This window comes from Danio rerio, chromosome 7, assembly GCF_049306965.1.
Source record: "Danio rerio strain Tuebingen ecotype United States chromosome 7, GRCz12tu, whole genome shotgun sequence".
In the NCBI taxonomy this organism is placed as follows: Eukaryota; Metazoa; Chordata; class Actinopteri; order Cypriniformes; family Danionidae; genus Danio; species Danio rerio.
In genome coordinates, this window is record NC_133182.1 from 20,721,469 (window position 1) to 20,736,431 (window position 14,963).

Genomic DNA, 14,963 nt, shown 5'->3' on the forward strand with positions numbered 1-14,963 from the left:
CTTTTTACAGTGTATGCTGAGATTATTCCCAGTATACTGAAGTCAATCATCTGATTGTGAAACATCTCCATCAAATTTGTCCTAAAACTATTCAACAACACCTATTCCTGTTTTAGGACCATACTAAAAAACCTTATTTGATCCACATCAAATGTTGAATACTGTACAACATTTGGGTTTAGAAAGATATTTAGTACTGAAAGTAATTACTACAAATTTTCTGAAAGGACTCTTTAAATTGATTAAAAGTCACCTGAAAGAAAAATTAAAAATACATTTTTCATTAATTTATGAAATTTTCATCAAAAAATCCTGACAAAATGTGTAACTGTTTCCGCAAAACAATATTAAGTAGCACAACTCTAGCAAACATTGATAGCATTGATAACAGAAATGTTTGTTCAACACCAAATATGCATAGTCTGGAGTCTGGAGTAAATGGCTGTTAAATTGCCACCTTTACATTTAAACGCATTACAATATAAAGCAGCTATATTAAATTCTAATATTTGACATTATTACTTTTTTTATTTGTGTATTTTCAATCAAACTGAATACACACGGGACAGAAAGCAAGAAAAAAGCACAAAATCAGTGTACCTTAGACTGGTTGTTTTTGAGGCGGTGAGCTTCATCCACTACAAGACAAGCCCAGTCAATGGACTTAAGAACGTTCTGGTCTATGGTCACAAGCTCGTATGACGTCAGTAAAACATGGAACTTAATAGGTGCTTCTCTCTAGAAAATAAAACAGAACGGTTACTATGTTTAATTTTACAAAACTAAATAACACAATTCAAAACTTCTCCATGTGGTATTGTTTATTGTTGCTTTATTGAATTTTCCTCCTCATTCTGTCAATTTTTTTAATTTCATCTTTCTAATCAGCAGTAATATATCCACTCCTCCTCACCCGTAATTTGAAGGCTTTCTTTCCTCCCTTTACAGCCGTGTCATCAAAAGTGAACTCGTTTTCGCGGATGATGGCCCGGCTGTCCTTGTCTCCGGTGTAAGTGACAACATAGAAGTCAGGAGCCCACATCTCAAACTCTCTCTCCCAGTTAATGATTGTGGACAGCGGTGCGCTCACCAGGAACGGCCCTTTAGTGTGACCCTGGACAGAGAAATGGACAGAGAGATACAGAAAGAATGACAAAGGAACACAGGATGCAAGAGAGGAACTTCACTTGTCATTTAAAATGCCCCAATTATGCTTTTCATGTGTGTAATAACACTCGATTTTATAATAACATGCTAAAGGCAGTTAAATCTGAAATGTCTAAATTAGTTTTAGCTTTAATTTCTGCACAAATCTGTATAGGTTGCCTTGCCAAACCAAAGCTCATTAGAAATATGTGCTAAGGACTACATTTTTGAGAACTGACAAACATGTACCCAGGGCTATGTCTTCTTGCAGTCTTTGTTTTAACAAATCTACTAGAGGGCATTATGTACATTTTTTACAAGCTCAAATACGTCACTATGGCATGCTTTCTCATACATGCAATTTTTCGTAAATTCACCAGACGTTGTTTCCTTCTCACCACAACTGCCTTCTTGCGCACATCTGTTTGGCTTGTCGTCTTGTAAATCAGCTTGAAATCGACTGACCCACCAGCCTCCTTCCCTAAACCCAACTAAAAAAAATAAACTAGAAACGAAAAGCTATCGTGACCATGTGCTGTTACTATGATAGCACACATTCATTTTACACAAAAGAGGCCGCTGCTGACTGACTTTAACTGGACTGACCCACCCTCCTACCCTAAACCCAACCAATTTTATCGATTGACCTGCCCACCCACTTCCCTAAACCCAACTAACAATTTCCAAAAGCAATCCAGAAAAAGAAAAGCCCTCGTCTGATTTTTACCATGTTTTCAGATTTTACCACATGCTCACCCTGTTATTTACTTGTTTATTTTATTTTTTTGGATTCTGTTTTTGTCATCCCTGCTTTCTGGAACTGTTCTTCACCGCACTCGAACCCCGTCCCCATGGTCAACTCCTCTCTGCGTTTCAAGTTCGCCGACGGACATGGCAAGCTAACAGGACAAACTGGTCACAGCGGGAAGGCTGTTCATACTTGCAGCGGTCAGCTGGTAAGCATGAAAAGGAATGTCGTCATACCGCTCCGTAGCATTTGTTTAAAAAATAACAAACATAACTAATTCGGGGTCTCCAGAAACTTATATAGGGCTACGTTTTCAGAATGAGCCTATGTTGCTATTTGTACCCGCGATCACATATTTCAAGATTTCGCACTTACAGATAGTTGACATAATACTTTAGGCATATTTGCTGTGCTGTCCAGTTAAAGGGTTCTGAGCTCAGAAAGACACTTGTGTTATTCCCCTTTGTAAGAGAGATATTAAGAGGGGTACGAGTGCAGTGTATAGAATCTCAGAGCACTCCCCCTAAGTAAATTAATTTGAAAGTGTGGAGATGGGGTGGTGGAAAGATGCTGAAGATCCAGAGAGATAACAAGGTAGGACGTACCTGATTATTTATAGGGGCTTGTTTTAGTGCTGATTGGATAATTATATGACTGTCAATGATGAATTGACCTTTACAATGATCTGCTTAAGCTCTTCTCGAAATTAGTTTATAAAACTGCACTTCTCAGTTTTCAAAAATGTAGCTCTGGGCACATATTCTTAACAAGTCAGTGTTGGAATGTAGATGGCGGCGTAGATGGCGGCTTATGGTATTTATCTGCTGTACATAAACTTTGGTTCGCAAACGCTGTAGTTTGAGGCTTGGGAGAGTTTGATTTGCGCAGTCGACATTTTAAGAAGTTGCTGTTTTCTGTGCTTTGAAAGCAATTCATTCATTCATTCATTTTCTTTTCGGCTTAGGCCCTTTATTAATCTGGGGTCGCCACAGTGGAATGAACCGCCAACTTATCCAGCACGTTTTTACGCAGTGGATGGCCTTCCAGCTGCAACCCATCTCTGGGAAACATCCACACACACTCATTCCCACACACACTCATACTCTACGGACAATTTAGCCTACTCAATTCACCTGTACTTTGGATTGTGGGGGAAACCGGAGCACGTGGAGGAAACCCATGCGAACGCAATGAGAACATGCCAACTCCAAGCAGAAACGCCAACTGATCCAGCCGAGGCTCGAACCAGCGACCTTCTTGCTGTGAGGCGACAGCACTACCTACTGCATCACTGCGTTGTCTGAAAGCAATTCACTTGATATGTTTTCAGTGAATAAGGAATTGGGTTTGAATTTATACAATAAAACTGGTACCGTTGTCAATGCTTTCTTGTTTTTGTGATCGGCATTTGGTTTGCATTACATACTGTAAGCAGTAGACCAATCACAACAGACTGAGCCATCTGATCAACCAGCGAAAGTAGTCTTTTGGAAAGAAGCAGTTAAAAAAATGGATTTTGATTAATAAATAAATATATTTAAAATAATGCTGTAATGTGTATTACAAGAATGTAAAGTGTTTCTGACTTTCTGGCTATTGTACACTTCCAAAGCAAAATTCGGAACCAATAAATAGCATAATAGGAGTGTTTTAACATACACGTTTTTAACCTGTCCTAATACAGACCTCTTTAAACAGGGAGTAGAGGAATACAATGGTCTGGATGGTTTTGCCCAGACCCATTTCATCAGCCAGGATGGTGTCTGTGCCCTGAGCCCAGGAGAAGCGCAGCCAGTTCAGGCCTTCCAGCTGGTAGAGGTGCAGCGTTCCTCCTGTCTCCGTCACAAACTCTGGCTGCTCCTCATACTTGATCGTGGGCTGGTGGAAGAAGTATAGTCATTATAATCAGCTCAACTACTTTTAACAGTGATGATAATAAGTAATAATTAATTCTAATCACCATATTAGAATGGTTTCTGAAGGATCATGAGACACTGAGGAATGGGTTGCTAAAATTTGCCTTATACTTAAGTTCAAGCATTTGCTAAATTATGTTCCATCTGCTAAAAGAAAGTGGAAAACCATTCTGACTAGGTGCTACTAGAATTCACCAAATGGCATGCTAGGCAGAAATGACAGCCACGCACATCATTAACAGGCGTGCTTGGAGCTTCATCGTTCTCCTCTCTCCTCCTCATCTTCCTAGGCTTCTCTGGATCTTCCTTCATCACTGCCTCCCTGAAAAACAGAACATTGATTATTCCGTCATTCAGAATATAACGCAAGAAAAACACAAGAAAAGCATTCAAAAGAGGCACAACACTGATGTAGTACATTGAATAAGGACTTGGTGTATCATCAATATTAATTACTCTGTTCTTACACCATTTCCGACTCAGATTTAAGCATTTCCAAGGGAGCATTTTCAAACTTTTCAAGCACTTTACTTTGGCACTTTAGTGTGCCAAATTGCATATAGATATATACACTCACTGGCCAATTAATTAGGTACACCTTACCAGTACCGGATTGGACCTCCTTTTGCCTTCAGAACTGCCTTAATCATTCGTCGCAAAGATTAAATAAGGTATTGAAAATATTCCTCACAGATTTTGGTCCATATTGACATGATAGCACTCCGCAGTTGCTGCAGATTTGTCGGCTGCACATCCATGATGTGAATTTCCCCTTCCACCACATCTCAAAGGTGCTCTATTGAATTGAAGTCTGGTGACTGTGGAGGTCATTTGAGTACAGTGAACTCATTGTCATGTTTAAGAAACAAGTCTGAGATGAATCGTGCTTTATGACATGGTACAATATCTTGCTGGAAGTAGCCATCAGAACATGAGTACACTGTGGTCATAAAGGGATGGACACGGTCAGCAACAATACTCAAGTAGGCTGTGGCGTTGACACAATGCTCAATTGGTACTAATGGGTCCAAAATGTCCCAAGAAAATATTCCCCAAAAAATCAGACCACCACTATCAACCTAAACTGTCGATACAAGGCAGGATGGATCATGTTGTTAATGCCAAATTCTGACCCTACCATCCAATTGTCGCAGCAGAAATCGACACTCATCAGACAAGGAAACGTTTAGCCAATCTTCTATTGTCCAATTTTGTTGGCCCTGTGCAAATTGTAGCCTCAGTTTCCTGTTCTTAGCTGACAGGAGTGGCACACGGTGTGGTCTTTTGCCGCTGTAGCCCATCCGCCTCAAGGTTGGGTGTCTTGTGCATTTAGAGATGCTCTTCTGCATACCTTAGTTGTAACGAGTGGTTATTTGAGCTTGAACCAGACTGGCCATTCTCCTCTGACCTCTGGCATCAACAAGGCATTTGCGCCCACAGAACTGCCACTCAATGGATATTTTCTCTTTTTCGGACCATTCTCTGCAAACCCTAGAGATGGTTGTGCATGAAAATCCCAGTAGATGAAATACTCAGACCAGCCCGTCTGGTACCAACAACCTTCCCACATTCAAAGTCACTTAAATCACCTTTCTTCCTCATTCTGATGCTCGGTTTGAACTGCAGCAGACCATCTTGACCATGTTTACATGCCTAAGTGCATTGAGTTGCTGTCAAGTGATTGGCTGATGATAAATTTGCATTAACAAGCAGTTGGACATGTGTACCTATTAAAGTGGCTAGTGAGTGTATATACTTATATACCTCCGCACATTATATCAGGAGCTATTTGTTCTAGTATTCTAAGGCATGTTTGCCACAAGCCCAACAATGAATTAGCATCACTTACTCTCCTAAATGCAAATTACTCATATTTTAAAGATATCATGTTTCATTTTAAATTTATATATTTATTTTATTTTTATGCATTGTTCCCTCATAAACTGTTGCACTGATAAAAGGAAAGGCGATTCAGACTACAGGCAAGTGCACAGACTGGAGGAGTTTTTGTTTTATGCTAATTAATTTTATTTTTAATTATTTTATTTGCAAAGTTGATTGCCTATTTAATAAGAAAATGTCCTAAAAGCAACACAACTACATTTTCAAGCAGTTTCACATACTTTAAATAAATTCTAAGCACTTTTTAAACGTTGAAAATAAAAATACAAACATTTTTAATGATTTCCAGCACCCATAGGAACCTTGTATAATTCTACTCGAAGTCTCTTTTTTGGCATAAACACAGGTTTAAATAAATACAGGTTAGAAAAACATGATTAAATGACATGATTTTAATTGCAGGTGGTTTCTATTACCTCAGAAATAAAACTCATGTGACAGTGTGTGACTGCACCTGTGTCTCCAGTATGCCGTTTTGTGCAGAGCAAACTCAGGGATGTCCAGCTCATCTCTCTCCCAGGTGCACTGGTCATAGGTCAGGTCTCTCCATTTAACCAGATAGTGGTAGTTGCCCTTCTTATCCACACTGCACACACACACACACACACACACACACACACACACACACATGTTGGATTTCCATGTTGTATACCATAGACAGAATGATTTATACAGATACTGTACAGATTTTATATTCCGTCCCCTTACCCTAAACCCAACCCTCACAAAAAACATGCTGCGGTTTTATATTTTCATATAAAATCATTATTCATTCTGTATAATTATGAGTTGTTTTCCTCATATGGACCAAAAAAAATATCCCCACAAGGTCAAAAATTACTGGTATTAGTATACTTGTTGGGACATTTGGTCTACATATTGTGATAACAAGCAAATCCAAACACACATACACACACATACAGTGCAAGTACTGTATTTAAAAAAGGCTGTCACATTCGAAGCCAGATGTACAGTAAATGAAAAGTACAGCATTACATTTAGGTCTGCACAAGTTTCTTCAGATTCCTTCATCTTTTTATGTTTCTTTGCAGCACTATGCATTGTAACCAATCACACACATTTCTGTTCAGCTTATGATTGTTGTTGCCAATCAGAGGCGTTAGATCAAATGTGTGAGTGCTTAGTGAAAAAGTTTTGTTAACACTTTCTTTCATCGTCAGAAAAAACTAGGAAATGAAGAGGTATGAGATTCGAGAACTTTTTTTGGCATAATTAACACAAGACTTTATATACTGCCATGTTTTCTAAACAACTTACTGTTTTAACGATTACAAAAGCCATACAGAAAAATTAACTGTATTTCCATTTGTTTTTGCTGACGTTCACATAATAACCTATTCTAATTACACCCAGTGTGTTGCAGTTAGGTTCAGTTTAGCTATGTTTACATCCAAAAATGCGAGTTTACTTTATGAGCAAAACTGGATTATCGTATAGGAGATGTGCAAATAAAGCAGCGTTTCCATTCAACGAGTCAAAGAGAACAAAATCGTCACTTCCTGATTAACTGGCGCCAAATATCAACAGTAAAAACAGAATTTGCTGCAGGAGAAGCTGCGTGAATCTTTTCTTTATTTACTAAATGAATTGCACCTCAGAAGGCAATCCTTACACGTAGTGAATGGTTGGTGGCGTTTAAAGGCGTGAGACGCGGAGCACAGACGCTCTTAATTCTGGAGGTCATTAATAATATAATAAAACTAATACTTAAACAGTTAAGGTGTTTTAGAATTTAGACCAAAACACCATTTCAGATGTTTCAGTGAGCTCAGCCTGCTGGTTTGTCCATTCACACACATTTTTATCATCACGCGATCTCTTATAACAAAGTCAAATTACCTTTTTTAATACACAGACTTGAATTAGACTTGAATTTGTTCTGTAAATGTTTCCATCGTAATTTAAGCGCATCTTTTCTTATCGAAAAAAGTTTATCCTACTCAGTTATTTATGCCCATTTTCAAAATATATGCGCATATGTTTTCATCTACCATTTTTTTATGTGCATATCCAAAATGAGTATAAAAATAGGTGGATGGAAACATAGCTAGTGTCTCGTAAACTCTTTATTAAGAAAGTATACAAACACTAATAGTGTTTTCAATAGGCTTTGTGTTTAAGACCTATTCAAGTTGAATTTGTTAACCCTTTACAGAGCACTCAATCATATACTCATTGTGAAAACCCTGGAGTGTTACTGGGGGTTATTACAAGACTTTTTAACTTGTATGACTTTATAAAAAATTTCTAATGTTAATGAAGAGTACAAAGATTAACAACGACAGTGAACTGAGAGCTTGCATGTCACTTAAAGCTTGATTGATTAAGATGATGAGAAGAAGTCTACAACACCTGACAAAAGCCTTGTCGTCAATATTTTCTGAAAAAACTACACAAAAAACACACACCTGTGATTGATTATCCTGTGCACCATCATCCACTCTGGCTTTATTCCATAACGGTAGTACTTCTCCTCTAGAATGGCGTATTGGGGGTCTTTAGCCCTCCGCTTCTCACTCTTCCCAGAATCCTCCTCTCCCCCAGAGCCGTAGTCAAGGCTGGGCGGCTCATCCATGTCCGTTTTCCTCTGATAGTTGCGGAACATCACCGAATGGAAGATCTCGAGCTGAGGAAGCACAGATGGATGAGAGAAAAGTCTGCACATGCTGTAAGAGTTACACCTGTCTCACTGGTGTCTTACTCTCGCACCTGTAGCTCAGTAATCCAGGTGCAGTGCCAGTAGGACTGTGCCGTCAGCTTCACAAAGAATTCCCGCTCAGGACGACCCTTCATGGGTGGAGGGGGCGGGGCATCAGGAGGTGCGTCTGGAGGTGGAGGGACGGGAACTGGGGGTGGAGGTTCACCCCATCGCCAGTGCAGGATTTTTTGCACTCGTCCTTTGATTGGTGGACACTGAAAAACAAACAACAGAACTTCCTTCTTTTCATTTTCTTTTAGGCTTAGTCCCTTTATTAATCAGGGGTCGCCACAGCGGAATGAACCGCCAGAACTTGCAGACTGTATTTTGATTCTTTTTCAAACATAATCATTTTAGTAAACAATTTCTAATGACTTATTTCTTTTGCCTTTGCCAAAATGACAGTACATAATATTTTGCTAATTATTCTGCAAGATAGTAGTATTGAGCTTAAATGTGCCATTGAAAGGCTTACCGAGGCTAATTATGTTAACTAGGCAAGTTAGGGTAATTAGGCAAGTCATTGGAAAACAGTGTACAGTGGCTAATATTAACCTTAGCAGTTTTTACATTTTTAAAAAATATTTTTTTCAGCCAAACTAAAAGAAATAATAATTTCTCCAGAAGAAAAATATACTAGGGAATACTGTGACATATTTCCTTGCTTTGTTAAACATCACTTGGGAAATATTTAAAGAAAAATCTAATTTTCACAGGGTTGGTTGTCTTCAATTATATATGCTACATGACATTATTCTCATATACAGTATCTATAAAACTATTTTTCATTTTATACATTTAGCTTTAAAAAATAACTCTGGCACAACATGTGTCATTGTACATTGTATAAATAAATAAAACAGTTGACTACATTGACGGTAAAAAAATTGCATGTAAGCTGAAAAGTATGTCCAAATTCACAGTAGGCTAAGTTGTTAGGTGTCAGTTGTGATTCTTTGGTGAAATAACATCATTATTTTACTAAAATACTGAAATAGTTTGTTTCTATTATCCTGATTTAAAATCCAAAGTTGTCATTAGGGATGCTCTGATCAGGATTTTTGCAGCCGATAGCGAGTACCAATTCCCTGTCATGGTGATTGACTGATACAAAGTACTGATTCAGATACTTTAAGCTGCTTTGCTTTATAATGCATAAAGCACATTCCCCTACAAGTATGATACCTGAGTGGAGATCTTTCCAAAGAGAATTAATTAAAGATGTTGAATATAACTCCATAAACATCTCTTATAACCATTTTAGTGTGGACATGCAATGGTCAGATTAATACATAAAACAGATACAAAAAATTTACAAGAAAAATCACTAACAAAGCAATTTGTGAACACTGCAAATAAAAGAAGAATTTAATATGTCTCAATGAAGTTTAGAGTGCACATTTGATTACTTCTTTACCAAAAGGAAATGGATCCATAAACTACCGTTTATTGCAATAAGTATATTACTATAAGTTATATTATTAAATATTTAAGTTAAAAATATATTTAACCAAGGCTCATTCTGGAAAAGTATGCCTGTAGACGTTTCTGGAGACTGTGAAATACTTCCCGGGAGGTATGTTTTTGTTTTCGTGTCTCGAACACCTCTCACGAGCGCGCGAACGGCTGTTCTCACGTAAAAAGCCGCCAGAGGCCACTGTCGAGCGACTGTCTGTCCGATTGACCGACTGGCTGAATAACTGAACGATTGACTGGGCGGCCGGAAAAGCCCACGAAAGCCACGAAAGCCGCGCGGAAAAAGAAAAGCCCTCGTCTGAATTTGACAGCGTTTTCAGATTTCACCGCATTCTCTCCCTGTTACTTGATTTTTGGAACCGCTCTTGCCCAGACTCAAACCCGGAAACGCTGCCGGCTCCTACTCCAGGCCTCCGCTCCACGACGAGCTAACCAGACAAACTGGTTGTGGCGGCAAAGCCCTCCACACAGAGGAGCCGTCAGCCCATCCGGCTAGCGCGAAGAAGAGCGGCGTCACACCACCCCGCAGCGTTCGCTTAAAAAAACCAAATGCGGCCATACGTACCTCCGACCACGTAAATCGCGGCCTCCAGAAACGTCCGCGGGGCTACATTTTCAGAATGAGCTTGGGTTGTAATATTTCCAGCCAAGTTTTAATGAACTTGCAGTACTGTTGAAAACACAGTTCTGTCCTGTTCTGATATGTCATTCTGTTCTGACATTCAGTTCTGATATGTAAAAAGATTTCAGTTTTTATACAGTATGTCCTCTGCTTGTAAACTTGTATACAAACAATTGTGATCTGTTCATGAGATCGGCCAGATAAGCAAGTACTGATCGACTCATGAAATGTGATTATCGGCCATTCCGATCTCTGGCTGATCGATTGGAGCATCCCTAGTTATCATGAGACTTGAGAAAACAACAAACGACATAAACTGCCAGCAAACATGAATGCGGAAAGTATTGTAAAACACAGGACTTTAAATACAATAAGAAAGATAGTTCATGCAAACATGTATTATAAAAATGTTTAATTTGCATCATAATGGTACTTACTTGTGCAGTTACATTACCATTACATAGCAGAGGGCCCCCTAACACAGAACACGTTTTTTTTCCTCTCCAATGCACTACTTTTCTATTGTTTTACAATTGACAGATTGACAGATGTGTGTGACTGTTACTCTTGTGTCTTATGTTTCTTGCGAGTGTCGTGTTTTTTAGACAGCATGTTAAGTTAAAAGATCATCAACTTTCACATGCAGTGAGCTCATCACTGTCAGTTCCATAGCAATGGACCAATCAGAAGAGCTCAGACGCAGAGCAAATATTTCAAGCTTCTATTTAAAGGCCAGGGGCCTCATGTACGAAGACTTGCGTGGAAATCATACTAAAACATTGCGTACGCAAACTTGGTAATAAATAAGCTGTAAATGTGGGTACGCAGAAAAAAATTTAGATGTATGAAACACTGCGTACGCCGAATCTCACGCATATTCTTTTGTACATCCGAATGAACGTGAAACTGAGCGCAACATGCACGATGGTCTGAACATCGCACTGAGTGAACTAAAAAGAATTAGTGTGATTTATAGGTGTAAAATGTTGCAGTACCCATAACAGTCTCAGTAGCGCAGCCCGTAAGACGCATGTCAACATGTTTTGACACAGTCGAGCATGAACTCGGTTCGAATCCAGCGTCTGATGAACTCTTTCTTCTTTTTTCCCCCGCTAGATATCAGATTTTGCCTACTATTTATCACGAGAAAGACAAGTAGGAAGCATTAATAAGTTTGTGCATCATATTTTATTTTCACATTTATTGAATGGAAATATTTCTGATTCACACATGCAAATTCATCTTCAGATAGTGTCTTTATAGCAATGTGCGTGCAGTAGATAGCTCAGATTACATTGGGAAAACCGGCGACCGCTGCAAATTGTGCTTTAATGTTTAGCTGCTCAACTGTATGGTATGGAAACCTTATATACCTGCTAGATGAACCTGTCTCATACAGCTGCCATTGCAAGGCTCAGACACTTTGTAGAGAGGAATTTAACACAACTGCCTCTAGGAGTCGCCAATGGAAATAAAACAGATACGCACAAAAAATGTGCGTACGCCAGCCATAAAGCTGCCGTGGAGCTGCGCACATTCCCACGTTCAGTTCATTGTTAGTAAATCCAAACTTGAGCGATTCTGGGTGTGAAACCTGGCGTACGCAAAGTTTTTGTGCGTACGTAGCGTTGATACATGAGGCCCCAGGTGCTTGTGTGTGGATACCCTCATGCTTTGTGTTGTGTTTTTTCATTGAAACATTTCAAATCATTGCCTCTCGTGTTTTTAGTGTGAATGAGCTCTAAGATAACATTTCTGTGCATCTCAACAGGGAAGATTGACTTTTAAAAATTCCTGACATTTAATATATGTCAGTCCATGAAAGAGCCCTCATGAATGTGTTAAGGATCATTTGCAAAGGCTGTGGATTAAAGGTAATAATAAATAATCGATTTGCTTTACAAGACTTGTATTTAAGATTTTCCAAAGAACCACACTTTCAGCTAAAGGTCTTCTTTAATGTTCGACTGAAGAACAAGTCACCTACATCTTGAATGAACTGTGAGAGGAGAAATAGCTGTATAGTAGCAGAGCATTACTCACAGTGCAGCGTGGACAGAGCCATTCTCCATTGGGGATTTCGGGCAGTGGAGGATTCAGGCAGTGAATGTGATAAGATGACGGACAGGAGTCACAACACAACAGCTCTCCTCCGTCTTTACACACTCGACAGAACTCCATGTGGTCATCCTCCTCTTCCTCTCCACCAAGCCCTGACTCCACATCCCGCACATCGTCACACTCCTCTTCAAATTCCTCAAAGTCTTCTTCTTTTGCTTCCCACTGGATCCCTTCTTTCTCCTGAAAATACACACTGTCATTACCCAGAATCTAGAACAGCTCAATATGAAGATCCTAAACAAAGATGACCTGCTTTTTGATGACCTCCTCATATAAAAAATGTGGGGGAAGCATTATCTTTTTTAAGGCCAGTATCTTTTTTTAATTTAATGTTGGTGTTTTATTTCATCATTTAAACAGCTTAATAATGTCATATTATTTGATCTGTGATGGGTGAGGGTCCGCCATATTTGCTTTACCTGTAGAGGAGCAAGTCATGCAAGTGACTGTTTAACTAGGAGAAGAATAGGGTAAACCCAAACTTTGTGAATCTGATGTGAATAAAAGTTTTATGGTTTGCTATGGTACTTATGTGTATTAAGATGTCTAAAACCTAAAATAAACTAACACTGATAAATTGTGATTTGACTAGCGTCATGCACATCTTTTCTCTGGCTCAGTGTGAGTCCTCATGGGAAAGCAGATTTGTATTTAGCAGCTGATGTACTGACAGTTCTAAACATAGCAGTGTGATCGCAGCTCCAGAGACCAGCCAAGACTGATCACACCCGTGTGATTGTATGCATCAAAGAGTTATTTTTCTTATAATATATACTGCAAAATCACCTCTTTTCACACAGTGTCTAAAATGGTTCATTTAAAGATCTATTCTCTCTAAGGGTGCTTTCACACTTGGTCCGAATGCATGGTCTGTCAACCCCACCCCAGTTATTAAAACCAAAATATGCAAAAGTATTACAATTATATTTTTAAAAAATCAAATAAAAAAATAAAAATTTAAATTAAAAAAAATGTAAAATTCGCAAAAGGATTAAGAATGTTAAGAACATCACACATTGTCTTTATAAGTCGTTTTTAGAGGAGACAAGCAGACATCATAACGGTTTGCACTAGTTCAGTCCCGCTTGTCACCAAGGTAGGTGATACAGACATGAAAACTAAAGTTTGTTGTACAGTTGGCGGTTCACTTCTATTATTTGGTAGGATTGCATTCATATCAGAAGTGAACTGTACTAGAGTTCCCACAAACCGTACCCCAGACCACCCCTTCAGGTGGACTTGAGTACGGTTTACGGGTGCACATCTGAGTTTAGGAGACAACGTTCACACTAGCTAAACGTACCATACGCCAAACGATCACGGTTGTGGACCTAAATCGCACTTCAGCGTTTATTTGAAAGTAGGGTTGTAACAATATACCGGTATGACGGTCTACCACGATTTGAACGTGCACGATTATCATACCATGAACAATTGCATATCAACGGTTTTAACCCTTAAAGACCGAGACAGCCGCCCGCGGCTAAAAATAAGTATTGCTCTTAAATGTTTAATAACTTTTGATCCGCTGATCCGATTCATACAATTCAAAGATTGGCATAAAGAAGAGAATCTCAGCTTTCCAGTGCTGTATCACATAACATTCACGGACATTCAGAGGCTCCGGAATCAGTGCGGTTACGTCATCAAAATTTGACAACGCTGATTTGACAAAGAAACGCTCGTCACTGTGTCTCCGGACAAACCAGACATGATACATTGATGCATTGTCCCTCCTTCATGCCCAGATTGGTTCAAACTCGCTATATCACAACCAATAAGCATAGGTTTCACTTTTGTTTGTGGACCAACACTGAGCTTTTTGAACAACACGGAATGAGAGATAGGCATACATTTCTGCGCGGCTAAATAAAACGCAAAAAAAAAAAAAAAGTTTTGCATGAAATAATTCTCATACCAAGTACTTTTGCATGCACAGCAGCACAGAAACATGACAAAACAGTGACACAGCAAAGACGAACTGCTGCTCTTGCTGTTTTCAAAAGACACAAATGAAGGTGCAGCTGTTTGTCTGCATTGCATACAACCATATCCAAATCCATATCCACAGACAACCATATCCATGCTGGCACATAAAACCTAAGGATGTTCCATATTGAATCTAGTTTCGTTATGTAACTATTTATAGTATAGTAAATATTTATATCTATTTTTTACTGAGGATTTGCACCATGTTTATTTGGACTTTGACACACTATTTATTATTTTCTTATTTTTTTATTTGTTCATTGTACAAGTGGACACATTCTCTCACCTCTGCGGTCAAGATTAAGTCCTGAAAATCTCAACATG

At 38.9% G+C, this 14,963-nt stretch overlaps 1 protein-coding gene across 4 annotated transcripts in view; it reads right to left on the reverse strand.

Moving 5' to 3' along the window:
- Positions 1-14,963, reverse strand: part of chd3 (chromodomain helicase DNA binding protein 3) — a 100,197-nt gene that overhangs the window by 69,265 nt on the left and 15,969 nt on the right. For all 4 annotated transcript variants that reach the window (XM_073908348.1, XM_005172235.6, XM_009303118.5 and 1 more), the window contains exons 9-16: positions 12,573-12,830; positions 8,443-8,646; positions 8,142-8,359; positions 6,167-6,298; positions 4,042-4,132; positions 3,581-3,772; positions 914-1,114; positions 601-738 (exon numbers count right to left, since the gene is read on the reverse strand). In XM_073908348.1, the coding sequence (XP_073764449.1) occupies positions 601-738; positions 914-1,114; positions 3,581-3,772; positions 4,042-4,132; positions 6,167-6,298; positions 8,142-8,359; positions 8,443-8,646; positions 12,573-12,830 (1,434 nt within the window). The remainder of the gene's footprint in view (positions 1-600; positions 739-913; positions 1,115-3,580; positions 3,773-4,041; positions 4,133-6,166; positions 6,299-8,141; positions 8,360-8,442; positions 8,647-12,572; positions 12,831-14,963) is intronic.